The sequence below is a fragment of the Hemibagrus wyckioides genome, linkage group LG04, assembly GCF_019097595.1.
Source record: "Hemibagrus wyckioides isolate EC202008001 linkage group LG04, SWU_Hwy_1.0, whole genome shotgun sequence".
NCBI classification, from domain to species: Eukaryota; Metazoa; Chordata; class Actinopteri; order Siluriformes; family Bagridae; genus Hemibagrus; species Hemibagrus wyckioides.
Window position 1 is genome coordinate 7,705,591 of NC_080713.1, and position 27,671 is coordinate 7,733,261.

Here is a 27,671-nt window from a genome sequence, read left to right on the forward strand (position 1 = left end):
ATGAAATCATGTCTTGAAGATGGTTGTCTGTAGTATCAGGAATCGCATTAGGTGGAATGGATTCTGCGTAACACGTTGGCTATCAAGTTGTAAAACATGGTGCTGCTTGAAGACAGACAAAGATAAATTGTGCTTTATTTTATGTGTGTTTCTTTTTAGGCATCCTGTTCCAACATTAATAGCCTCTGCTGTCTGACTCCAGCACAGAGACATGAACCTTTATCGGCTGCATCCTAGCTTCTCGTGCCTGTGCCTGCCGAACAGATAAAGCCATGCTAGCCTTCACGCATGGAATGTTTTTGGTCTCTATGAGGGTTTAAATTAAGACAATGAAACAGTGTGTGGTTTCATCAATCAGTGCTACTTTACTGTACAAGTGTCTCTCCGCTGCAGTACAACATGGAGTTTTATCATGAGCTTAGTTACAGCTACTTTAAATCATGTTTATTTACTTCAGTTTTCCAAGCACTACTGAACTTCTGGAAAAGAAGTGGAAAAAGCTTCTTCTTTTCTTTTTTTTTTTTTCCCCTCCTTAAAATGTGCCACTACACTGCGCCTCCAGCAACACGAGTGATACTATCTTCAATCCAGGAATATTCAATTCAATTGAATTTAAAAAATCTTATTTATTTATTTATTTATTTATTTATCAATTTTATTTAATTTATAAATTATTTATAAATTTTATTTATTTATTTATTTATTTATTTATTTATCAATTTTATTTTATTTATAAATTATTTAAATTCTATTTATTTATTTATCAATTTTATTTAATTTATAAATTATTTATAAATTCTATTTATTTATTTATCAGTTTTATTTAATTTATAAATTATTTATAAACTCTATTTATTTATTTATTTATTTATTTATAAATTCTATTTAATTTATAAATTATTTATAAATTTTATTTATTTATTTATACATTTATGTATTTATTAAATAAATAAATAAATAGTAGTAGTGAAGTAAAGAGTAGTTAAGAGAAAGATCATTGCAAATACAAAACAAAATACAATAACATAAATAAAATACAATTGTTGTAATGATGATAAATGGAATAAAAGAAAATATCTGTAAAAGTAAACATCTGTATAAAATATCTGTAGATAAATAATAAACTGTTTAAACTGTGACAATAGGTACAGCTTAATAGCCGAAACAAAAGAAGAGGAAGAGGAAGAAAGTAGAAGAAGGTGAAATAGATGGATGCACAATAAAACAATGGGATATTGCACACAATCTCTTGATTTCTTTTAATCGCCAGTGGCAGCAAGCAGTTCCTGACCTGTTCCCTACTCACAGCTCTCCATCCTGGCTGCCTGAGCTTCAGTCAGATATATTTACTCCAAGAAGTATTAAGGAAATGGAGTAAAGTCCCTCACTAAAGAGATGTTGAGTTTGTCAGAGAAGACCATTTTCTTGGAACTGGTTACAGCCGGCTGTACAACTGATACGAATTACCCAGGCCTCTTTAAAATGGCTTTGATTTATAATTGCTTGCAGTCATTTACATATAAACTTAATGACACTCTACGGCTTCAGATTTTTGTTCTGGGTGATTAAATCATTAATAAAGGTCTTGCTAATGAGAAATTGTGAGCACAAAAAAAAACAAAACAATGCCCCCCCCCCCCAAACCTACTGCCAGCGCTGTAAGGAAGCAACACTGTACATGGTCCACATTAGACAGGAAGGAATTGTGATGTCTGGCTGAAGACTCGAAGCTCACAGCTGGAGGAAGTGGCTTACATTCTTTCGAGAGGTCAAACATGTTGGAGGAAAGCCGCTGGAGATTGTGTAACCGTGGACTGAATGCACCATTAGAGAATCAAACACACTCAAAATTCCAGTCTGGTCAGCAAATTGGCTTTTCAGTGAAGACACATGCTCAACTTCTTATTCCAAGGTGATGCTAGTATGGAGGGGGTTTTTGTGTGTGATTGCTGCAATGCTTAAAGGAATCAACAGAGATTTGTAGGTTCCTCATTACACCAAATCATTCAGCCAGAAGACTCCCCCCGCCCGTCATACACTATATTGCCAAAAGTTTTGGGACATCTCTCTAAATGGCTTGGCCCCTTTGGTTACAGTGAAAGAAACTCTTAATGCTTCAGTATACCAAGACATTTTGGACAATTTCATGCTCCCATCTTTGTGGGAACTGTTTGGTGATGACCACTTCCTGTTCCAACATGACTGCACACCAGTGCACAAAGCAAGGTCCATAAAGACATGGATGAGCGAGTTTGGTGTGGAGGAACTTCACAGAGTCCTGACCTCAACCTGATAGAACACCTTTGAGATGAATTACAGCGGAGACTGAGAGCCAGGCCTTCTCGTCCAGCATCAGTGCCTGACCTCTCAAATGTGCTTCTAGAGGAATGGTCAAAAATTCCCATAGACACACTCCTAAACCTTGTGGAAAGCCTTCCCAGAAGAGTTGTTATAGCTGCAAAGGGCGGGACAACTCCATATCACGTTCATGTGCATGTAAAGGCAGACGTCCCAGTTTTGGCCTGGCTCGCAGTCTCCGCTCTAATTCATCCCAAAGGTGTTCTATCAGGTTGAGGTCAGGACTAGTCTAGTTCCTCCACACCAAACTCGCTCATCCATGTCTTTATGGATCTTTATTCTCACGATCTTACATACGATCTCGTCTAATTAGGTCAGCTTAGTTAAAAATAAATTAATCCCTGCAGTACTATATCACTGATGCCTTATTATCCCAGAGGGATTGAAAATTGAATCTCAGTCACTCCATCATTTGTCTGTTCCTATCTTGACACGGACAACGGAAACGCTCGAGCAGATCTAATAACAACTGGTTTGCTCACATTTAACAATCATGTACTGTATGTGTGTGGCTCAGAAAGCATGTCAGTATGCTGGTGCAGCAGACAATAATCTAATCTCTAACCTGTCTGACGCCAGCACCGCTGCGCACATGCCTACCGTGTGTGTGTGTGTGTGTATCTTTGTTAAAGGCAACGTGAGTCATATCTATAGTACAGGCTTTGGCAGAGCTGTCATGCCTCAGAGGTGAGCTAAGTTTCCTTCTTCAAACTTTGTTATTAAAGTAATGCTGTAGTGTATTTGTTTTCTTGTAGAGTATGAGCTGAACAGCACAGGAGAAGGGCTGTTAAGATGTCTGGAATATGTGTGTGTGTGTGTGTCTCCTGACTAAAACATTGCCTGACTGAGGCTCTGTTCATCAAAGCTGAGGTCAAACACTGAAAGAAGCTATCACTGCTTCAGTTTTATCCTCATTTTGCACACTTGGTCCTCGGTTTCTTCAGGAACAGGCAACATTATCTTCCTATTTATTAACCAGACGCATTATTTTCCGAAATCGGCCACGGTGATTTCATTACCTGCTTATGATTTCATATATAAGCACAATAAGTCAGATTTTTTTCTCTCTATTTGTGCAGTGTTTGTTTTATATAATATACAGTGGGCTTTGTAATGCTGTAATATTTATAATATATGTCACATTAGATGCTCAGTGTAATGCTTAACCAAAGTACCCTAGAGTAAAGACTTTGCAAATATCAGCTCAGGTTCTTCCTGGAAAAACCCCTCCCAGTATGCATACACACACACACAGACACACACACTCCAGAGTCCAAGGCCCTTAGAGCACTTCATTCCCATAACAGGAATCTGGCCCGCCCCTCATTAGCATATAAGAGAGAAGAGCGTTTGCACGAACACACACACACACAAACTGCTCAGTGTGCCCTTCACTCAGTCTGAATTCAGGGAATAATAAATCAGCAAGGCAACCCAATTAGGCTTGGAAATCTACATCACACCGCACTGCATTATGGGATTGTTGCACCATTTTGCAAAGGCTAGTTAGTTCTCTATTTGCATGGCTACAAACATGTCTACACACACCGTGACATTTCTGTTTGTGGTTTTCCAGACTGATCATGCTTAAAAGGAAAAGAGGGTGCTATCCAGACAGTTCAGACAAATGTCGTGCAACATTATACAGACAAAATGAGTCTAACTGAGAGTGTGGAGCCATGTGACCTTCCAAGCAGACTGGTGTAATGCTCTGGGCATGCCTTCTTTTACTCTGTATTCATGCAGATCACAAGTTTTCAAGCTTGTGTCATTTGTAGTTTGTTTCTTGAGGGCGTGTACCTTCATGGAGACTAATAGGTAACTAGGCTGCACAGAGGCCACACCTCCTTCATTGAGACTGACAGACACGGAGGCCACACCTCTTTCACTGAAACTGACAGACACGTCTCTTTCACTGATACTGACATGCACAAAGGCCACACCTCCTTCACTGAGGCCATGCCTCTTTTACTGAGACTGACAGGCACAAAGGCCACACCTCTTTCACTGAGACTGATATGCACAGAGACCACGCCTCTTTCACAGAGGCCACGCCTCTTTTACAGAGACTGACAGTCACAGAGGCCACACCTCCTTCACTAATACTGACATGGCACAGGCACAGTGTTTCTAATTCAGTCCAGCCAAGTCAAACACTGTTCACTTGTCTGTGAGCAATTTTTTAATTACCACATTCCCCAGCGTTTAATTATGGGCTGTTCGAGTCTTGTTGTCATGGCAAATTGCTTTAATTTCGGGAACGTACTACATACAAGCTACAGTGCACATGCATGCACTTAAAATGAGTCACTGGTGTCATACAGCTGCTTTATTTAACCATGAGTCTAATGATGACGTGTTCACATGTCCATGTGTCAAAAGTGAGATTCCAACTGAACTGGAAGTTTCTGTCATTTTAACAGCTTGAATTCCTCAGTGTGGCGTTGATATCGCATGTTCGTCATGTTTACACGTTTAAGCCTCGTGGCAGCGAGTCTCTGGCAAACATTTTTGACTTTTAGCCAAAATAAACAGCTGTTCCTGCATTTATTGTTGTCGTCATGATCGATTGCTGCTGTCACTTGTGAATGCTCAAGCCCATCTGTAATATACCTTCAGTGTTCACGACTCCGGAAGTCCAGAATATTGCATGGGTGTGTCTCATCCCGAGTGGAACTACCATATTAACCACAGAGGCTTTATGTTCAGGATGATTCTGTCTCCGCTTTTGCATTGTTCAAGGAAAAGACTTAACATTTAGTTAGTTAAATTTTAGCCTCATTCAGATAGCTAGCTCATGGGCTGAAGTTGTATGTCCTTGTTGCCTAGCAACAGTGTTCTCACCACCAGTTTTAGTGGTTAGTATATTTCCCTTTCCATGTTAAAATCACAAATTTGCTCCTTGCTTTTGAATGCACATGTTACCATAAGGAAGGTGTGTGTGTGTCTCTGTGTGTGTGTCTCTGTGTGTGTGTCTGTGCAATACCTCAGAATCCCTGCACTCTGCCCTTAGCATGCTGCATCAGGGCATGCTAGGTACAATGTGTTGTACTGCGTTGCCATGGTGACGGGAAAAGGTCTGCATAGTGGACACAGTCATCATGTACCTGTGTGTACTCACTCTCATACACAGATACAGTCAGTATGGATGTACATATAGATGTGGACTTGTAAGTTTATGACATGAGAGCACACACACACACACACACAGTATGAAAAACATGCCCGGTGTGTTGAATGTGGAGCAACTAGAGCTGAATTGATACGTATTGATGGAGTGTGTGTGTGTGTGTGTGTAGTGGAGAGTGGCATTCCTGCCTCCCCATGCAAGTATGTGTATGTGAGAGAGAGACACAATCAATATTCATCTCCCTTGCACATAGCACAGCCTAATTTTTTCCGCATGTATGAGCTCTGATGTGCAAGGAGCTCTGTGTGTGTGTGTGTGTGTGTGTGTGTGTGTATGTGTAAAAGAGAGAAACCGGTTAGCTCGGCATTACAAGTACGCACAGACAAAAGCTGTCAGCTCATACTTATCAAATATATTGCGACTCTATTGTCTGATGACACGGTACAGAGGTGCCCAAAGGCACTGTCTAACACACACACACACACACACACACACACACACACACACACACACACACACACACAAACTGTCATTATTCAGCACAGGGACGTTATTTTGCACCACTTGTGTGCTCCATATGCCCCCTGAACATTTTCCAGTGCCTGTCTTGTATGTGAAGGTGTGAAGGGAGTTGCTCTGGCTGTGTTCCAAATCGAAGCACCCTAAAGCAACGAAGCCAAGTATTACATTTAGACACTCTCCGAAGAATCTCCCGAAATTTAGTCGATCAGCCAAGATCTTCGGTTTACGAATATCTTTCATTCGCTTTTATGGACACCGAAGATCCGTTTGAGGAACAAAAGCATGTCCCAGCACCCAAACCAGCAGTAGTCACCATCTTGGAGCTGGACCGAAAGCACTATTCAGATTGGATTAGTTAAACAGAAGGAGGTGGGGGTAATGGCATTACTCAGCCCCATCCAAATCCATCATCTTGAGTAATAAAGGACAAAGCGGGACAAATCGGTTTTGTATTCAAATGAGGCGCATGTAGTACGCACACGAGGACGATGCGGGCATCACCAAGACCCGCTCATGTCTGTGATTGATCAGTGATCACTTATCCTGTGAGAATGGCTCAGGATTATACAGAGCAGAATGAAGCAGTAAGTTAGACTAGAGAAGAGTGTTCATGTTCACACTGCATTTTGGGTAACAGAGAAAAACCTCCATGGAAGTGCCTCTGACTTGTTTTTATATTTATGTACGTGATGAGTGACTAATCATAGATCTGAGCTCTCTCTCTCTCTCTCTCACTTTATCTGTCTCTCCCTCTGCCTCTCTCTCTTATGCACTCTCTTTCTCTGTTGCTCTCTCTCTCTCTCTCTCTCTCTCTCTGTCTCTCTGTCTTTCTCTCTCTCTCACTTTATCTGTCTCTCCCTCTCATGCACTCTCTGTCGCTCTCTCTGTCTCTCTCTCTCTCTCTCACTCCCTCTCTCTCTTTCTCTCACTCTCATGCACTCTCTTTCTCTGTCGCTCTCTCTCTCTCTCGCTCTCTCTCTCTCTGTGTGTGTCTTTGTCTGTGTGTCTCTCTCTCTCTCTCTCTCTCTCTGTGTGTGTGTGTGTGTGTGTGTGCTTAGTCAGTAATAGCAGACTCTCCTGTCAGGATGTCACTCTCGCCAGCTAAAGATGGCTCACTGATATCCATGCTCTTGCTGCTCCAGCACAGCGTTTCTATAGCAACAAATATCTGCTACTTTTTAAACATCATGTAAGAGTTTCCAACTAAAAAAAAAAAGGTTCATATTTAGTACTGATTTATAGATTAGATATTTAGTACAGATTTATAGATTAGATATTTAGTACAGATTTATAGATTAGATATTTAGTACTGATTTATAGATTAGATATTTAGTACTGATTTATAGATTAGATATTTAGTACAGATTTATAGATTAGATATTTAGTACTGATTTATAGATTAGATATTTAGTACTGATTTATAGATTAGATATTTAGTACTGATTTATAGATTAGATATTTAGTACAGATTTATAGATTAGATATTTAGTACTGATTTATAGATTAGATATTTAGTACTGATTAATAGATTAGATATTTAGTACTGATTTATAGATTAGATATTTAGGACTGGTTTATAGATTAGATATTTAGGACTGGTTTATAGATTAGATATTTAGTACTGATTTATAGATTAGATATTTAGTACTGATTTATAGATTAGATATTTAGTACTGATTAATAGAGAAGATATTTAGTACTGATTTATAGATTAGATATTTAGTACTGATTTATAAATTAGATATTTAGTACTGATTAATAGATTAGATATTTAGTACTGATTTATAGATTAGATATTTAGTACTGATTTATAGATTAGATATTTAGTACTGATTAATAGAGAAGATATTTTGTACTGATTTATAGATTAGATATTTAGTACTGATTTATAAATTAGATATTTAGTACTGATTTATAGATTAGATATTTAGTACTGATTTATAGATTAGATATTTAGTACTGATTTATAGATTAGATATTTAGTACTGATTTATAAATTAGATATTTAGTACTGATTTATAGATTAGATATTTAGTACTGATTTATAGATTAGATATTTAGTACTGATTTATAGATTAGATATTTAGTACTGATTTATAGATTAGATATTTAGTACTGATTTATAGATTAGATATGTAGTACTGATTTGTAGATTAGACATGCTCCACCCCCTCACACACACATCACTTCCTGCAGCTCACCTGCAGTAAAATGACCACCACATTTACAGGAAATTCAATCCTACCTGAAAAAACAAACGTGACTCAGGTGTAAATAGGGGTTTACCTGAAGCACCCACAGGATTCAGGATCAGGTCAAAACAAGAGTGCGATACTGGAACTGTCGTCGGGGTTGAGTATACACTATCACCTGAAACTGCCCATCACCCCCCACCCCCTTGAATAATATGCCTTTCACTGGCACATCAGTAGCATCAGAATCCTTATTTTACATGTAGCTTCAGTGTGTTACTCTTTCTTGGCTAGTCTTGTGTATTTTACAGAATATATTAAAGATGAAGTGATTAACAAGGACTTCTCGAACCAAAAAATGTGCAAACGTTTTGGAACGGCAGGTTTTTCCGCATACATGAGCTCACAGATGCCCACGATTGGCTAGTGTCACTTTGATTGCCAGGGCTAGAGCTAAAGTTAACTCTTTCCTGTTGCTCCACATGGCAAACCGAGGAGAGAGAGAGAGAGAGAGAGAGAGAGAGAGAGATAGAGAGATAGATAGATAGATAGACAGACAGACAGACAGACAGACAGACAAGATAGATAGATAGACAGACAGACTAGATAGATAGATAGATAGATAGATAGATAGATAGATAGATAGATAGATAGATAGATAGATAGATAGATAGACAGGCAGACAAGATAGATAGATAGATAGATAGATAGATAGATAGATAGATAGATAGATAGATAGATAGATAGATAGATAGACAGACAGGCAGACTAGATAGATAGATAGATAGATAGATAGATAGATAGATAGATAGATAGATAGATAGATAGATAGATAGATAGATAGATAGATAGACAGACAGACAGGCAGACTAACTAGATAGATAGATAGATAGATAGATAGATAGATAGATAGATAGATAGATAGATAGATAGATAGATAGACAGGCAGACAAGATAGATAGATAGATAGACAGACAGACAGACAGACAGACAGACAGACAGCTAAATATAGTATTAGTCCTCAGACAGGACAATTACACATTTCATACGAACACAATACATTCAAAAACATTCAGAAACACAACACACAAGTGTAATACAATGTCTGATGTCCTGTGTGTTTAAAGCATAGGAACAAAGCTGTAGGAACAAAACTCTTACTATAGTTAGTCCTCCTACATATAAGTAGTCTATACCTACAGCCAGATGGGGGGGGATGGTTGTGAGAAATACTCATGGAGTGGGTTATATGTGCTTTCCCAATCGAGGCTGAAGTCACACAGTCAGATAACTTGGGAGTAGGATTACCAGTAAAGTAGATAGTTATTCTAAATGCCATTTATTTTGGATTTCTGCTTAAGTATGCAAGCTATTAGAAAAGAAAGCTGTCTGTAAACACTCGTGCAGTTTTTCTTCTCTGCTGAAATGTTTGCGCTGCTATTCCAGCCCTCTCCTCTCCGCTGTTGTTTTGGCTGATGGAGCGAGACACGTCTCAACCTGCAGCCTGCGAGATGTTTGTGTTTAGACGATGAGCTTCTGAACCTGTTGCAAGTTCCAACACACTTCCGAAAGGGGAAATAAAATGTTTTTTTTTAGCAGATCGTATCTGTTTTTTATTTTCCGATGACGACAGTGAGAGAGGAAAAAGCGTGAGAGTAATGGAATAGATATGACGTAGCAATAAAAAAATAATAATAATAATTTTTTTAAGATGGAGCCGAAAAGGAGGTTAGGTTATTCCAGGTTTCTCCAGGGCCGGTTATTACAACTAATACAAGAGGGGGTGCCAGAAGCGAGGAGCCGAGAGAACGTGTATGGTGTGTGTACTCGTATATATGTGTGTGTGTGTGTGTATATGAGATTCCAGTACAGATATCAGCCCCTGAGATTTATATAGTTATTACCGAGAGCCATTCTCTCTCGCACACACTCGATGAGATACGAGGCCGCACGGAGTATTTGCCAATCGCATCGCGGGCGGAGCGTGATAGCGATAAGACTTTGCGTTGTATTAAAAATCCATCGGTGAACCCCTGCTGTGGCGTGGTTAAATATTTGCACTATTTCTATGTTATTTATACATGCACACAAAAACACTGTGGCTGATTACAGCCCATTATCAGATGTTTAGAAAGACTTGTTGTAGTATGCAGTATTGAATCTGGGGTGCCAATATTTTAGAAATTTGTAAATTTTCATTAAGTAAGTGTACAATTCAGGTCCCCCCCCCCCCTCATCTGGTCTAATGAATGGAAGTCCTGCGCTGATCCATTTTAAACACAGCCACAGGGTACACACTGCCCCTTTAAAAGGTCTCTAAATGAAACTTAACGATGATCCATGCTGACACGTAAGCAACGCTAAAGCGATTAACACAATGCTATATAAGTTGTGTGTTAAAGGTCATCCGGTTCTGCCAGATGCGCTAGTAATGGCGTTCACACGTACAGAGACCATTCATCTTCAGTAAGAGCTGAGGGGAAATACACTGAACAGGCATAACATTATGACCAGTGACAGGTGAAGTGAATAAGACTGGTTATCTCTTCATCATGGCACCTGTTAGTGGGTGGGATATATTAGGCAGCAAGTGTAAGGATTTGAGCGAGTTTGAAGAAGGGCCAAATTGTGATGGCTAGACGTCTGGATCAGAGCGTCTCCAAAACTGCAGCTCTTGTGGGGTATTCCCAGTCTGCAGTGGTCAGTATCTATCAAAAGTGGTCCAAGAACCAGCAACAGGGTCGTGGGCGGTCAAGGCTCATTGATACACGTGGGGAACGAAGGCTGGCCCGTGTGATCCAATCCAACAGACGAGCTACTGTTGCTCAGATTGCTGAAGAAGGTAATGCTGGTTCTGATAGAAAGGTGTCAGAATACACACTGCAGGACAGGTCAGAGCTGTTTGGGCAGCAATAGGGGTACCAACACAATATTAGGCAGGTATTCATAATGTTATGCCTGATTGGTGTATAGTGTCAGGGTATGTTATGTGGCTCAGTGCTTAAAGCATTGAGCTGCTGATTGATTGAAAGAGTGCCATTTCAGATTTCGGTAAAGTCATCAACATCGACATGCGCTTCAATTAAGATCGTTATGTATTTCATCTGGATCTGATCCAGCCTCGCCCGCCACTTTACGACGGAAAAATATGTATTTTGGTGCCGTGAAAGATTTGTATAAAATGCTACGAGCTACAGTACAGTCACCTGCTTATCTAAGCTCTTCCTTTGACGCTGTTTTGATAAACAGAGACAGCTGCCTTCACCAGCAGCTTCAAAAACTAATTACCAGGAAAGGTAGAAAACATACAGGCAGGTGCATGATCGACAGTTTAGCAGGCGTGCTGTGTGTGTGTGTGTGTGTGTGTGTGTGTGTGTGAGAAAAATTCCATAGCTCCAAATCGTAAACCCGTGCCGCCTGTCGCTGTTGAAAAGAACGTGAAAGGGAAGAGAGAGAGAAGAAAAACAACACGAAGGTCGTCTCGGAGCCAATAACAAGAGTAACACTTTCACTCAAAGTTTACTTGCGTGCGTTCAGAGTAAGCTGGAGTACTTAACGTGTCATTACGATATCAAATGAACTCATCGTCTCTTCGCTGCCAGTCATCAGTCATGACTAAGATGATGTAATTACCATCATTAGCGTTTAATGTGCCTGTGTGGTCGCCGTCTGCAGTAGGTGAGAGACTTAATATACTTCAAATGCTTGTGGATATTTACACAACACAAGGGCTTGATTTGTTTTCTGTTGATGTTCAGACCTAACGTCAATTTGGCGTCACTTGCTGAGCTCTGGAGTTTCCCCCCAAGTTTCCAAGTAGGAGTTCTGAGTTAAGGGAGACGTTTTCTCTGGAGTTGGAAGATTTATAAGAGTCAGTCTGGCTGGACAGACAGACAGATAAATAAATAGAGAGACAGACAGACAGACAGACAGACAGACAGACAGATAGATAGATAGATAGATAGATAGATAGATAGATAGATAGATAGATAGATAGATAGATAGATAGATAGTTTGTGACACAAAGCACGATTTGTCTGTTGTTTTTTTGTTGTTGTTGTTACATTCAGGGTAAACAGTATAGAACGAATCTCTCGCACTCAACCCTCAAGTTCCTCAAACTCTGAAGAAGGAGTCTGAGCGAGTGTGAGAAAAAAGGAAAGAGAAAGAAGCCATTCTTCCTCTCTCTGCAGCTGTTGTTGTAATGTGGCGCGACAGAGCCAAATCCAGGAGGAAGGGCTTTGTGCTTTCTTCCCCTGGCTGACCTTGCCGGAGGTCACAGTCCCCCTAAACAGAGATAACGAGGCGTCACCGCCTCCTTCCTCGCCTCCTTCCTCACCTCTCTGCCAGCCTTGAGTGTGAGTGATTGCCTGAAACACACTGCCTGTTGCTGGCAGCCGCATAACTCACAGCAATAAAAAACACACACACACACTCAGCAGTGGTTCACTCAAGCACAATCAATTGACCTCTTTTGGATCGCTTTCATGAATAAATGTAATTGAGAGTCAGTAAGAGGTTAAAGGTGTGTGTGTGTTTTTAAAGGCTCTTGACCAGTGAATGGATGTGTTTGGAAAAAGAAAAACACACAACACATTCAATAGACAACAAAACTGTGATTTCGTACGTAACTGCGATGAAATATAGCACAATGTTTAACGGCATTTCTGGAAATTTCCATGGCTAGATAGCAGCATGAGGACAGATCTTCCACAGGGTCTTATTTGGGTAGATATGAAAGATTTTAACATTCTCAGACAAGCCAATCCCATCCATAATTCTCTTCATATGAAGAATGCACCTTACACTTCTCCCTTTGCTTATCCAGACTAAAGTGTTTTGTAGCGTCTGTCAAAAACAAATCCCCGTGTTAAGTCCGAGTTCAAGCATACCATCGAGTTAGTACAAGACGAAAGGAAAACACACACATGTCCAGGGATGTATTTCTTTTTGTTAAATGAATGAAGATAAGTGCCCGATGAAGAGACAGGTCTTTTAGGGTTTGTTTGAAGGCACTCAGTGACTCAGCTCTTCAGACAGCCAGGGAAGGTTAATAAAATCCTGCTGAACACACAGGCCACAGGAGATGGAGATCTTTGCCAACATCTAAGGTTTAGATACAGCAATACAAGAGCATGTGCAAACTCAGTCAGCAAACCAAATGTGACTAAGAGGAAATGAGACAGGAATTCCTGAAAAGGCATGCATTTGGTTCAGGAAGCTCTTTGTCAGCTATAAATAATTATGTTTATGGTGTTTGGCAGATGCCTTAATCCAGATAACATTATATGTATCTCATTTTTTATACAGCATCACTAAGCTACCACATCCCTTAACATGATTAAGTAAATTACGTATAAACACTAAGTATGTACACAATATAGCCAAAAGTTTTGGAACAGCCCTCCACATCATTGAATTTAGGGGTTTGGGCTTGGCCCCTTAGTTCCAGTGAAAAGGAACTCTTAATGCTTCAGCATACCAAGACATTTTGGACAATTTCATGCTCCCAAATTTGTGGGGACAGTTTGGGGATGACCCCTTCTTGTTCCAACATGACTACACACCAGTGCACAAAGCAAAGTCCTGACCTTAACCCGATAGAACACCTTTGGGATGAATTAGAGCAGAGACTGCGAGCCAGGCCTTCTTGTCCAACATCAGTGCCTGACCTCACAAATGTGCTTCTAGAGGAATGGTCAAAAATTCCCATAAACACACTCCTAAACCTTGTGGAAAGCCTTCCCAGAAGAGTTGAAGGTGTTATAGCTGCAAAGGGCGGGTCAACTCCATATTACATTCATGTGCATGTAAAGGCAGATGTCCCAAAACTTTTGGAAATATAGTGTATATTAAATCTTCTTGTTTTGCCCAGCAGTAGTTGGATTTTATTGTTTAAAGTGAATGAGTAAACATACAGATGGTCAAGCTGCAAAATGTGTGTGTGTGTGTTTGAAGTGAACACATATGTCATTGTAACTGAGAGGACTGAAACAGATCCGTCACAGGATAGCTCGAAACAGCTCCCGAAGCTCCTGCTACGTTTTTCAAAGTGCGCTTGCTTTCCGTCTTCACCTCCTCTTTAGCAAGCCGAAGGCCCATGCAGAGAGCTTATCGAAAAGACTGCTGCCATGTAGATGAAGTGAGAAAGGGAAGGCGAAGAGAAACGCGAGCGAAGGTTAAGTAGAAGGAACAGGCAATGCCGAGCGAGCTTTTTATAGCAGCAGCGATGCGCTGAAGCCTGATCCTGTCTGACTTCAATATTAAAGCCCCGTCACTGTGACTCAGATTCTCTCTGCCTCCCTCGCTCTGTCGCTCACTCAGGCTTTTAACTCCTCTAGAACAACTCTCCCTGTTCCGTTTTCTTGTGCGTCTATTTATACATGAAGCAGAAGAGAACCTCTCATACCTTTCTCGTTCCTCAGAAATCATTACAGCACCTCTTTTGAGTAACGTCCAGTCGTGACGGATCCCGAGGGCGAGTGGTTGAATACAGGTTGCAGCGATTTACCGCTCTACGTGTGTGTTTTATATCATTCCTGCTCTGCCTGCAAATCTGGGGTTTAGATTAAGTTTAGCAACCACCAGGTGCTTCAACATGCTGACCGTCTCCCGTCACGTCACCTCACAGCGGTTACATGAGCTACGTGCTATTATTCACATGGTGCTAAATCTGTCAGCACCTTTGCATACCTCACCATCGTGACAAGACCAGTGCACATTCTCTTCTCTTCTTTAGAACGCAGCTGGCCAAGGAAAAGCCCCCGCTGAGTCACTACACGCCGCTCTACACTCCACTTTAAAGATTTCTGGCACCTGTGTGACAAACGCAGCGAAGCCAAGTCATGGTCACCTCTGCACAAGGGTTTTTTTTTTAATATATATGTAAATGTGAGGCAAGGTAAAGACATTACAGGTTTTTTGCCCTAGGCTAGAGGAAGCGAGACAGACTGTAGACCCAGACCTTTTTTTTTTTTTTTTTTTTTAACACTGCTGTTACTGCTAATGATATTTGTGCCAAGAGAGGAAAAGAGAGATTAAGCTAAATGCACAAGACAAAATCTGCCTCGAAATCCTCTCCTGTCATTCAGCTTCCTCACTTCAAGCAGAGCTTTCTTTCTATCTTTAGCTCCGGTCTATTTTTCTGTTAAACACAGGATTCACAGGAGCTATTATAGTTAGAAGTTTTTAAAATGAAGGATATATAAAGTAAACAATTCCCTAAATCCTTACCATGGAAAAGGGTAATGCTATGAGCACAGTCAAAAGTGGTTTAAATTGCCCGCTTATGTCTATATTTAACTACATTCTTTCTTAATCCCTCTTTCCTGAAACACTTCTGCGTCACGTGAAAGACCAAAAATTGCATCCTGTATCACTAACGATGGAAAACCATGTGATTTTGGGAGGTGTATGACTGTTCCACTGAATTCTGTGTGTTTTATTTTGCAGGTCTGTGCCAGGAGTGACCTCTGCCCCTTTGCCACTTCTCTGTGACTGACGAGGTCTATCTGGGGAGGCGTGGTCCTGCCCCACCGAAACAACATGTGCATAGGAAGCAGAGGACAAAGCCAGCGTGTGGAGCCCCTGCTTGCTCCTCTCAGCTCGGGATGCACTCTTCCCTCCAGCCTTTCCCCTTCTCCCCTTTGCCCAGTTTTACGGCCCTGATACCGCACCGGGCACCATGAGCGCATATAGAGACCCTGGCCCTCTCTCTCAGCCCCTCCCCCCTGTTCACCTGCGCCTGCCGCTCCACAATGGCCACGCCTCTCCGGCCGACGGCAGCTTATCCCGCATCTCCGTGCCCAAGATGGGCGTACGGGCTCGCATCGCCGATTGGCCCCCGAGGAGGGAGCATTCCCGAGAATCGCTGCTGGAAAATGGGCAGGGTGAGAGCAGTAGTGGCGAGGAGGGGTTTAACCGAGGGGGCATGGCAAGGGTGCCACAGCTACGACGCAGCAAAGATGCAGAGTTTCGAGAGGGAAGGATTCCTAGGGATGTCCCAGGTTCTCCTGCACGTTTCCGGATCTCGGGATTCGCTCCGCTGCGCCAGCGTTCTAGCAGTGAGATCACGTTGAGCGAACAGGATGAAACGGAAGTCGAAGGTCGTCTGTTCCGGGTGTACGGCAGCACGTCGTCCATCAACGTCCAGGCCGTGCCTGAGGAGAGCTTCTTCGACATGCTCAGTCAGTTCCAGCAGGAGATGCCAGACCAGCGCAGTGCTGCCCCTGCCAGGCTGGGAGAACTACTGCGAGCCGAATCCTCCCTCATCCCGTCCCCTTCTCCTGTCCCCTCCATCCCTCGCTCTGAAGAGCGCCCCGAGAGCCGCGTGCGCAAAAAGAGTGGCGGTACAGAATCGTCCCTCGGGAGCACATCCCTGTTTCGGAAGCTTCGCAACGCCAACAAGGGAGATTCCGAAGCATCACGAGGTGACTCTGAGGAGACGCGACAGGCGGAGACTTCACTCAAGCCATGGCTGTGCGTCCGCAGCTTTGCACACTATGACTCCCAAAGCCTCTTGTTTGACCTCCATGAGGCAGCTGCCCAGCGCAGTTACGCAGCCCAAAGACGTAACACAGCCACAGGGGCCTCCTCGGCGTCTGCCACTTCCTCAGCAGCCGTCTCATTGGCTGTGTCCCGTGCTCTGGCGCTGGGCGGAGCCGAACCCACCTTCTCCAGTACGGATGATTTAAGTTTGCTAATAGAGGGCTCTACCTTGGGCATGGAAGCCTCAGACTCGGCAGGGCTGGACAGCTTGAACTCAGGTCCTCAGCATCAGCTCCTGCTTACCTGCCCCAATTTCCTGAACGAGACTGGGAGTTATGGCGAGCGCAACGTGAGCTTCCTGAGCTCATGGGCAGAGCGTGGGGAGGCCAGACTACGTATGCGCTGTACTAATGCTAGCATAGCTGTGTTAGAGGTGGGGCCAGAAGAGCAGGACACACGCATGGACAGACTGCAGAATCACTGCATAGAGCACGTGGACCTGGGAGCACGATACTACCGGGAATATTTCCACGGGAAAGGTATAAAGTACATCATGTTTCTACACGCACACATAGACATGCATAATACAGCGAGACAAAAAGCAAGAAAAAGCTGGTCACCTCTCTTGGTTATTTATCCCACACACATTGGAATCATGAACAGTAAATGCCATCAGAGTTTGGCTCACACCATGTAGCTGTGTATCAAGATGGCTGCCAGAACTGTTTTTAGAAATGAAGTCGCATAAGCGTCTTAATTCTAAACAGGCATTTTTAAGCTTCCCTTACTCTTTAGTGAGATTTTAGTTACTAAACCTAATAAGTAAAGCAGACACCAAACAACTTTTTAAAAAAAAGTCGTCCTTATAAACTAGCAACCTCCAGTCCCAGTCTCAAACTCTCAAACTAGACGTACATCTGTCTTCCAAATGTGAATCCATCTGGGGGTCTTAAATGCCAGTGTTGTAAACTACTCCAACCGCACGCTCCAAAAATAACTTAATTGTCACTACATTAGCTAAGACCTTGCTGATAGCGGGTTCTCCAAAAGTCATGCTCTTAAAGGAGAGTTGGTTAGATAATGGCTAGGGCACCAGAAACGAGCTGTATCTCTGCCTTAAGGACCTTTAGCCTCCATGAATCTACGTTCACACATACAGCAACAAAGTGACCAGAGACCTTTCATTTTCAATTAAAGCTGGCGAATCTGACCATATGAGCAACAGCAGCCGGTGACGACTACATGTGGGCGTGGTTAACTACGCAAATATGGAGTGCCTGAGTGCAGCGACTACCGCACATGACCTGTGGCAGAGAGCACACACTGCTTCCTCTTCATTTCATTTGGTGGCATGATGATATAGGATATTTAATAGGATATGATGCCCACCCACTGAGAACCGTTATTACTATGGCAACAAGTAATAGGAACACCTACTGGTCACTTCATAGTAGAGTGACTGGATACTTGGAGAAATAAAATCGCTCCATTTGAGAACTTAGTATTACATTGACATGTCACTCAGCTTAATGCCCATCTTAATGCGGGATTTTATTTTGCTATTGATTTACAGAAAAAAGATAACCGTGTAGGAAGGCACTGGTATTTGTGTCAGGTATACAGGAGATACTGTGATCATTTACTTAAATATAATGAACCTGCTACAGTATGAATATGAGTTAGAAACTGTTGCTCGTGAGAGAGAGAAAGAGAGAGAGCATGTCAGGTCTGAATGCATTGAGGCATTCATGCTTCCTTTCTTCTAGTTCTTGCACATTTCATCAGTCACCGTCTCTCATCTGTTAAATATGCTACACCGGGCTGGCATAACATTATGGCCACCTGCCTAATATTATCTTGGTCCCTCTTTTACTGCCAAAACATCCCTGACCCGTCATGCACTGTGTATTCTGACACCTTTCTATCAGATCCAGCATTAACTTCTTCAGTAACCTGAGCAACAGTAGCTCGTCTGTTGGATCGGATCACACGGGCCAGCCTTCGCTCCCCATGTGCATCAATGAGACTTGGCCGGCCATGACCCTGTCGCCGGGTCACCACTGTTCCTTCCCTGGACCACTTTTGATAGATACTGACCACTGCAGACCAGGAACACCCCACAAGAGCTGCAGTTTTGGAGATGCTCTGATCCAGTCGTCTAGCCCTCACAATTTGGCCCTTCTTCAAACTCGCTCAAATCCTTACACTTGACCATTTTTCCTGCTTCTAACACATCAACTTTGAGGAAAAAATGTTCACTTGCTGCCTAATATATCCCACCCACTAACAGGTGCCATGATGAGGAGATAATCAGTCTTATTCACTTTTCCCAGTAATATATAGATGCTCTGTGTTGGACATAAATTCTGCCGAGACAGAAATCCACGGGGAAATTACCATGTTATTAATTATCTTTCACATAGTTGACTTTTATAGTGTTTACTTAATGACGGCAGGTTGCCACACCTGGTAAGCAATATTTCATCGTGTTAATGATTCTACAATTGAGGTGTGTGTGTGCATGTGCGTGTGTGTATTTGGCTTGAGATTGCACGCGTGTGCCAGGCACACAGCGGTACTGCCCTGTCTAGACAATCCCAGGCCGAGGAAGACTGCGTCCTTCACGTCCTTGGCTTAATGAAGTATTTCATTTCCGTTCACTCGTCTCCGATTTCTTCCGATGTTTCTTACAAAACTCCAGAAGCCATATCCTGAACTGGAACCATGGGATGAAAGACGTCTCAACGCTGACATTTAAGACACTAGGAATTAAATCCCGTAGTGCTGCCCAGTGGTTAGTGACAAATCACACACTTGGAGGAGAAAGATGCTGAATGAATGCTCTCTAGCTGCGTCACCTTATACTTGCGTGCAAGACTATTTAAGGTCGCTATATCTGCGTGCTCTTGTGTTGAGTGCTTTGTCAACAGCTCTGCCTTGCTCAGGAATGCTCTTAAGACCTGCAGGAAGGAAAAAAGACGTTTGGCCATTTTGAACAGGCAGGATATTAATGCCGCTCAACCGAACATGACCTTCTCAAGTTTATTCATTCCGGCCTTAATCACTCCTTTACCCCCTCTGTCCTTTCCTCCGTCTCATTCTTTTATTCACTGTGTTTATAGAAGTGTACGTCTGGTATAAGACACACCGGAACAGTTTGGGACTCGCTAATTCTAATCTGTTGAGGGTGGCTTGTAGGTGAATCGGGACGATGCACTATACTTGAAAATGAATCTGTATCTGACCAATCAGATGTGAGAATTCAGCAGCCCAGCAGTCTACTTAACTTCATGATGAACTACATTTGCTAGATATTGTTTAGAAGATCACACTGTACCTTTTTTGTTTTGTTCTCTCTCTCTCTCTCTCTCTCTCTCTCTCTCTCTCTATCTATCTATCTGTCCATCTATCTATCTATCTATCTATCTATCTATCTATCTCTCTCTCTCTCTCCACCTGTCTCTGTATCAATCTGTCTCTCACTCTCTGTCTCTGTATCTATCTCTGTCTCTCTCTCTGTCTCTCTCTGTATCTATCTCTGTCTCTCACTCTCTGTCTCTGTATCTATCTCTGTCTCTCTCTCTGTCTCTCTCTGTATCTATCTCTCTCTCTCTCCCTCTCTCTCTCTCCCTCTCTCTCTCTCTCTCTCTCCCTGTATCTATCTCTGTCTCTCTCTTTCTCTGTCGCTCTCTCTCCCTGTATCTATCTCTCTCTCTCTCTCTCTCTCTCTCTCCCTGTATCTCTCTCTCTCTCTCTCTCTCTCTCTCTCTCTCTCTCTTCCTGTATCTATCTCTGTCTCTCTCTCTGTCTCTCTCTGTATCTATCTCTGTCTCTCACACTCTGTCTCTGTATCTATCTCTGTCTCTCTCTGTCTCTCTCTGTATCTATCTCTCTCTCTCTCCCTCTCTCTCTCTCTCTCTCTCTCTCTCTCTCTCTCTCTCTCCCTCCCTGTATCTATCTCTGTCTCTCTCTTTCTCTGTCGCTCTCTCTCCCTGTATCTATCTCTCTCTCTCTCTCTCTCTCTCTCTCTCTCTCTATCTCTCTCTCTCTCTCTCTCTCTCTCTCTCTCTCTCTCTCTCCCTGTATCTATCTCTGTCTCTCTCTCTCTCTCCCTGTATCTATCTCTGTCTCTCTCTCTCTCTGTCTCTCTCTCTCTCTCTCTCTCTCTCTCTCTGCAGAGCACTGTAACTATTTTGGAACAGATGACAAGTTGGGCCCCGTGGCCCTGAGCATCCGCAGAGAGAAACTGGACGACACCAAAGATCTGAAGGACCAATACCAATACCGCATCATCTTCCGTACCAGTGAGGTGTGTATTAGAGCAGCGTGTTTACATCCTCATGTGTCGTGTATTTTGTCCGGCTTGCTTTCACCGCTGGAGTCTATCCTCGCTCGTTTACACTCACACGCCATGTGAGCGAGTCTCCTCAGCGCCACACACGCCACGTTAACGCCTGTAACCTCACTCTGTCTCGTGATTGCGCCCTCATACCATAATAATCAGTTCAGGAAATCTTTTCTCCTGGTGGAGGTCATGGTGGCTACAGGCTGAGAAGGTCAGTTCAGACATCAGCCATGGATTGCATCCAGTGTTAATTGTCCATTAAAGTAAAAGAAATACATTTTTTAAATTAACATGATATAAAAAATTTTTCTCTTATTGCAGCCACTTTACCAGTTTTTGTGTTAAACCCTATAAAAATATTGAAGGCACATCACATCACAAAACTCCTTTATCATGTATGCGAGCTGTGGGTGATATTAGACAAAAAACTAACCACAGGAAATAGATCCAGTTACCTTTCAGATACTCATTTCAACATGCTACAAGTTGGTACGTGCTAATTGTGACCTCGGAATACTATTTAGGATGGATAGTAGGCGAATTGGGACACAGCACGTGATTTGAAATACAGCTTTAACATTACATTAACTATGCATAAAAAGTTCAGCTAATAACAATGAGAAGTTATGGAACCTCTAGTACACACACACACACACACACACACACAAAGCTGAAATCTCTCTCGGCTCATCTGTCAGCTTTGTGTGTGTGTGTGTGTGTGTGTTTAATCCTCCTGTGTGTTGATTGAAACTGGATCGTATTGTTGTTCTTGCTCACTGGAACTCAAAAATAGGCTTCATCTAAACCAGGGCTCAGGACTTCCCTAATGTACTCACACGGCTTTCACTGTGAGGCGGAGGTAAATCCGGAGACTGAGTAGCGTTACATAACGTGTGTGTGTGTGTGTGTGTCGGTGTGTGTGAGAACTGAAGCCATTGCGTTGTTCAGACTGGGTGAATGCGATGCATCCAGGCAGCCATGTAATCCAGCTAAACCTAGCAGAGCATGGCAATGCCAGTACAACTCAGCACTTTCTCACACACACACACTTAGCGCAAAACGCAGCTAGCATCCACCACACACATATTAGAGACACAAATAGCTATGATGTCATTCTATACACAGTTGCACGCTGCTCGTCTGGCTCGGTGCCGTAAAAATGAACATGAAATGTTAATGTAGAGATGAATAAATGTGTGTGGAAAGACATCTATGCACATCATTCCTTAGCGTGTTAGTAGTCATGTGACCTGTCCGTCTGACCAGCACGGATTTCACAACCCCACACACTCATTCATCCTACTGCAGCCGAGTAGAAAATGAATGAAAAAGGAGTGAGGCCCAGGAGATTTGTAGGAATTTTATGTGTGTGGTGTTCTGTCATCTCCTGAAGATGCTCACGTGGGGAAATGATGCCACACTGTGGATGATGAAACGATCTGTAGAGGCCGCGGCTTGTGTGCAGGCCTGGAACTGGATAGAGTTTTGTAGATATAGTTAATTTTCTTCTCTCTCCGAAACACATCACAGCTTGAAATATCTCTCTGTCTATTCTTTCCCCTCTTCTTTCTATGTCTCATGATCTTGCTGTCTTGTCCCTTCTCTCTTTATATTTGCTCATCTATTTCTCGCTTTCTTAATTTCACACTCTCCATTCCTCACACTTGATTCATTTATTTTATTTCCTTTCGTCTTTTCTAGATGGTGACTCTGCGAGGCTTCATCCCGGAGGATTCCGTGCCCTCCACAGCGAAACACGGGACGGTGCGAGGTCTGCCCCTGAAGGAGGTGCTGGAGTTTGTGCTGCCGGAGCTGAACCTGTCGTGCCTGCGTTTGGCTCTCACCACCCCCAAAGTCACCGAGCAGCTGCTCAAACTGGACGAACAAGGCGTGAGTCACAACTCCTCGCAAACCTCAGGGGAATTTTAATAAGAACAAGTTCTCAAGTAACTGCAAAGCTGAAGACCATTGTCACAATCCCCGTTGAGTTTTGACTCGAGTTGGCAACCGCGCCATGCTGCTTTGTGAAACGGTTTAGTCAGAGAAAAGGAGGAGATTGAGTGTGTCTCAGCAAGTGTACATTTATCATAAACAGTTTTAAATATACATTTGATACGTACACCGATCAGGCATAACATTATGACCCCCTGCCTAATATTGTGTAGGTCCTCCTTTTGCTGCAAAACGTCGAGGCATGGACTCCACTAGATCCCTAAAGGTGTGCTGTGGTATCTGGCACCAAGATGTTAGCAGCAGATCCTTTAAATCCTCTAATTTAAAGGACAAGTTTGATCGATACTGACCACTGCAGACCGGGAACACCCCACAAGTGCTGCAGTTTTTTGAAACCTTATTTCCACGTAAAATCCGCAAAATTCAGAGGTTCCAGCATAGTTTAGCTTTCACACCTTTTTGACCCTGGTGCTACACTCGCAACTATTTGACCTGTGTGCCTTTAACCTAACAAAGTACCCTAGTGTTCCAAGGTCTATTTATGTACCCTTAGTTATTTTACACTATATGTATGTATACACTGTTGTCTCGCTTTTGCACATCTGGAGAAGAAAAGTAGCCGTCTCATCCATCATGCGCATTTTATTCAGGACGCCTGCTAGGATTTTCATCAGAGAAATATTGGCACCTGTGGGTCTGGTATTTTTGTGTATTATGTATGTGCACTATACAGGATATATATGATTTACTGGCATTGTACATCCTGTGTAGTTTACTATATTCTAGTATACTATATTTATATATATATAGTAGTAGTATACTATATTTACTATATAAACCTATGCAAATATGTACATGTTTATGATGGTATTTAATAGTGCTGAGAAAAGTGCAGTTCCTTCTCACAGTTGCTGATAAATAAGGGTTAGAGTTCTCATTAGCGTCCTGTTTCTGTGATCCGTAGCTGAGCCAGAAGCATAAGGTGGGCATCTTGCTGTGTCGGGCAAATCAGAGCACTGAGGAGGAAATGTACAACAACGAGGAGGCTACACCGGCCTTCACCGCCTTCCTGGAGCTGCTGGGGGAAACAGTGTGTTTGAAGGGATTCAACAAGTATGCTGCCCAGCTGGACACCAAGAGTAAGTGTATCTCTCTCTGTCTGTCTGTCTGTCTGTCTCTCTCTCTCTGTCTCTCTCTTGTGCTCTCTCTCTCGTTCTGTCTTTCTTTCTGTCTGTCTGTCTCTCTCTCTCTTTCTGTCTGCCTGTCTGTCTGTTTTTGTCTGTCTGTCTCTGTTTGTCTGTCTGTCTCCATTTGTCTTTCTGTCTCTCTCTGTCTGCTGTCTGTCTGTCTCTGTTTGTCTGTCTGTCTGTCTCTGTTTTTCTGTCTGTCTCTCTCTGTCTGCTGTCTGTCTCTCTCTCTCTGTCTCTCTCTCTCTGTCTGTCTGTCTCTGTCTGTCTGTCTCTTTTGTCTGTCAGTCTCTCTCTCTCTCTCTCCCTCTCTATCCATCTCTCTCTCTCTTTTACTGAAAGGCAGAAACACAAAAAATACTGCTTTGTTGTTTTTAAATGATCGAGGTTTGGATTAAAATCCATTCGAGTCACATGACCAAACAGAAATGACTAAAACGGCAAAACTCACTGTCTGCTACAAATCACTGGACACTGGAGACTCCTTCCAGAAACGTTTAATGTCTCCTCATATCTCTTTGTTAAACAACCCTTTTGTTTTTTGCCTGTTCATCATTAGTTTTAAGGTGCGCCTCATTCAGCTCTTAGTTCAGTAGTCAGGGCGGCGATCAGGGAGTCGGCTGAGGGGGCTAGGGAGCCGATCGAGACGCACCCTTTAGATTATATCGGGGGGGATGTTTAGTTAATTTAGCAGATGATGATATACTGCTGTTTTTGCCGTAGGTTTCCCTGCTGTCTTTTTTATATACACAAACAAATATACCTTTAATCTGTTCATGGCTGTGTCCTGTGGTCTTTTGTTTTGTCTGAGTATGTGTACGTGTTGTGTTTTGCACAGCGGACTCCACTGGGACACACTCCTTGTACACAACCTACCAGGACTATGAGATCATGTTTCATGTTTCTACAATGCTTCCGTACATGCCCAACAACCCCCAGCAGGTAGGAAACACCCCCAACACACACACACACACAGACGGCGGGTCCTGACACTTGTATCTTTTCTTTCAAACTCATCACAGCAGTTAGACCTCCTCATAAAGTCTTTCCTCTTACAATTCCTCTTCTGTCTCTACCCCCCCCAGCATATTTTTTAAATTTTTTTTTCTTTATCTGATGTTCTGTTCCTCACTCTGTCCGAGTTTCTGTCAGTCTGCTTTCAGTTTCTGCGTCTGTGGGCTTGTTTTGCAAAGGCTCATTGTTCACTCTGCATTCTTTCCGCTTGCTATTTTCTCTCGCTCTCTGTGTGTGTGTGTGTGTGTGTGTGTCTTCTCTCCTCTCCAGCATGGACGAGGGCATGGCGTGGCTCACTGTTTTTTTAAAAAAAAAATACGTTTCATGTTTGTGTGATGGTAATCCAGCATGGATGCGCCATCTGCTGTACGAGCAGCTGTGTGTGTGTGTGTGTATGTGTGTGTATCAAGCTCCTAATATAGTGGTGATATAGTGGTGTCCATCTTTCCAAAAAAAAAAACTAAAATAAATAAAAGATAAATGTGTGTGTATGAATTATATAAATAGACAGAGTCAGGAAGATATAATATGTCTGTCTAATCTCCGTTCCGAGACGTCTGCAGAGGGCAGTGTTCATCTACCTCCTCGCTCGTGTGTCTCAGTCCGTCTCTGTTTCTGTCACGTGGGACGAGGACGGAGAGATTTAGCGAGCTAAGGATGCCTCAGGGCCATGCTCTTGGAGAACAGCTTCGGGCACTGTCGGTCTCTCTGGACACATCAAACAGACAAGCTGCTTGGCTCAGCTTTTTTAGAAAACAAAAAGTGTGTGTGTGAGAGAGAATAAATTATTAGAGTAATTTTATGTTGCATACGATCCACTCTAAAAGTATTGGCATCCATTATGAGCCCGAAAAAGTAGTGCATTTTAGAGCACTCAGGATAACTCTCTCGAAATATCGAACCGGATCCGAGGCGCTTGTAGTGTGATCTTCATCCACTCCTTGAGGCAGAAAAGTTTCGAACTACTTTATACTGTATGTCATCATGAGAGGAAAAAAAACCAAATGAAACAAAAACATTCATCCGTAATGTTTAGACTCTAAAAAGTAGAAAAATATGCATGGATTCTTTAGTGCTGGACATCCTGTATTCATGGGTTTAAGGATTTTTAATAGTTTTCGGTTTTCAGTAGGGTTCAGATCTCAAAACAGAAGGAAATGTATAGGCTGTGTGTTAGTTTAAGCATATCTGTGTAGATTTGGAGCGAGGCAGACAGGGTTTTGGCTGAAATATCTTACTGATTGATGTCTTGACAGCAACCCCTGTACCACTCATCACAAAAGCTTCACTAATCCCACCTCCAGATGTTACTGCAGGGTATCAGGTGCTCTTATGTCACTTATGTTACAGACCACTTATGTCACTAAATGCTTCTACCCTGTTACTACACTTCCTCTAATGAGTTCCTGTAGCTGCCCACATCAGATCTAAACACTGAACTTCCTCGATCCTCAATGCTCGACCGGACCCGCCGTCTCTCAGGTACAAGGAAGAGCATGACTCTTCTCTGCTCTGGCACCTAGGTGGTGGAATTTACTTCCTCAAGATGGCTGAATCACAACAAACAATCTTGTATTACCTTCCCATGAGAGTTTTAGACTTGTGCTCTAAAAACTCAACCACTATCAGGATGTATTCACTGCTACAGATTTAAATAATAAAGCTGTAAATGTAAATGAAAGTAAGTTCGGTTTTTGGTCTAATCTGACCACGCGATCCTAATAGAAAAAGTTCCGGCTCTGCGTTTTTTTTATAACGTCCATAACAACAGCTTGTTGTTATGAAAGTGGCTTTTAACAGTCATATTTCTCCCACCTTCACCATCCTCCTCACCGTGTGGGAGTACGGTTCTTATGGATCTCTAGCAAATGTCCGTTTCAGACGTTTTGTTCTGTCTCTAATCGTGCTTAATGGTATTACCTGATTAGTCAAGGTCAGCATTCATGTGTGTGTTAAGGCAACAGCAGCATCCCTTTGGAAGAGATTGTAAACATTTTTCTGAAATTTGCCTTCATTTCGAATATCTCTTAGGCGTGGCAGCAATTTTGGTACATGGATTTTAAAGAGGAGATTTTATTAATTTAACTAAAATATTGTGTGTAGAGGGTGCCAATAATTTTGGAAGCTGCCGATAATTAAAGGCCACTGAATTTGCGCCTGTGTGCACAAGGTCTTAGCTGGCTTATATAATTGATACTCTTGCAGTGTGAATGGGTGGGCGGCCTCTTCCGCGCTGTCTCAGCATGGAGGCATGTCACTCTCACACACACACACACACACACACACACACAGAGCCAAGAGAATTGCATGGACTGCTAATAGCTCTGAATAATGCACAAATCCCTCATGGCTTCCTCTTGTACACTATGAAACAGAAACACTCGCATGTTTAATTGTATACACGTTTTCTAACCACAAGGTGGCACTTGGTTCCTGGTTCCTCGGCCCTTGGTTCATCCATCAATGTCACGATGGTCAAGAAT

At 42.5% G+C, this 27,671-nt stretch overlaps 1 protein-coding gene across 1 annotated transcript in view; it reads left to right on the top strand.

Moving 5' to 3' along the window:
- Window positions 1–27,671, top strand: part of sipa1l3 (signal-induced proliferation-associated 1 like 3) — a 95,047-nt gene that overhangs the window by 40,648 nt on the left and 26,728 nt on the right. The window contains exons 3-7 of the mRNA XM_058387512.1: window positions 15,655–17,228; window positions 20,868–20,998; window positions 22,736–22,924; window positions 23,952–24,126; window positions 25,013–25,116. Of these exons, the coding sequence (XP_058243495.1) occupies window positions 15,887–17,228; window positions 20,868–20,998; window positions 22,736–22,924; window positions 23,952–24,126; window positions 25,013–25,116 (1,941 nt within the window). The 5' untranslated portion in view covers window positions 15,655–15,886. The remainder of the gene's footprint in view (window positions 1–15,654; window positions 17,229–20,867; window positions 20,999–22,735; window positions 22,925–23,951; window positions 24,127–25,012; window positions 25,117–27,671) is intronic.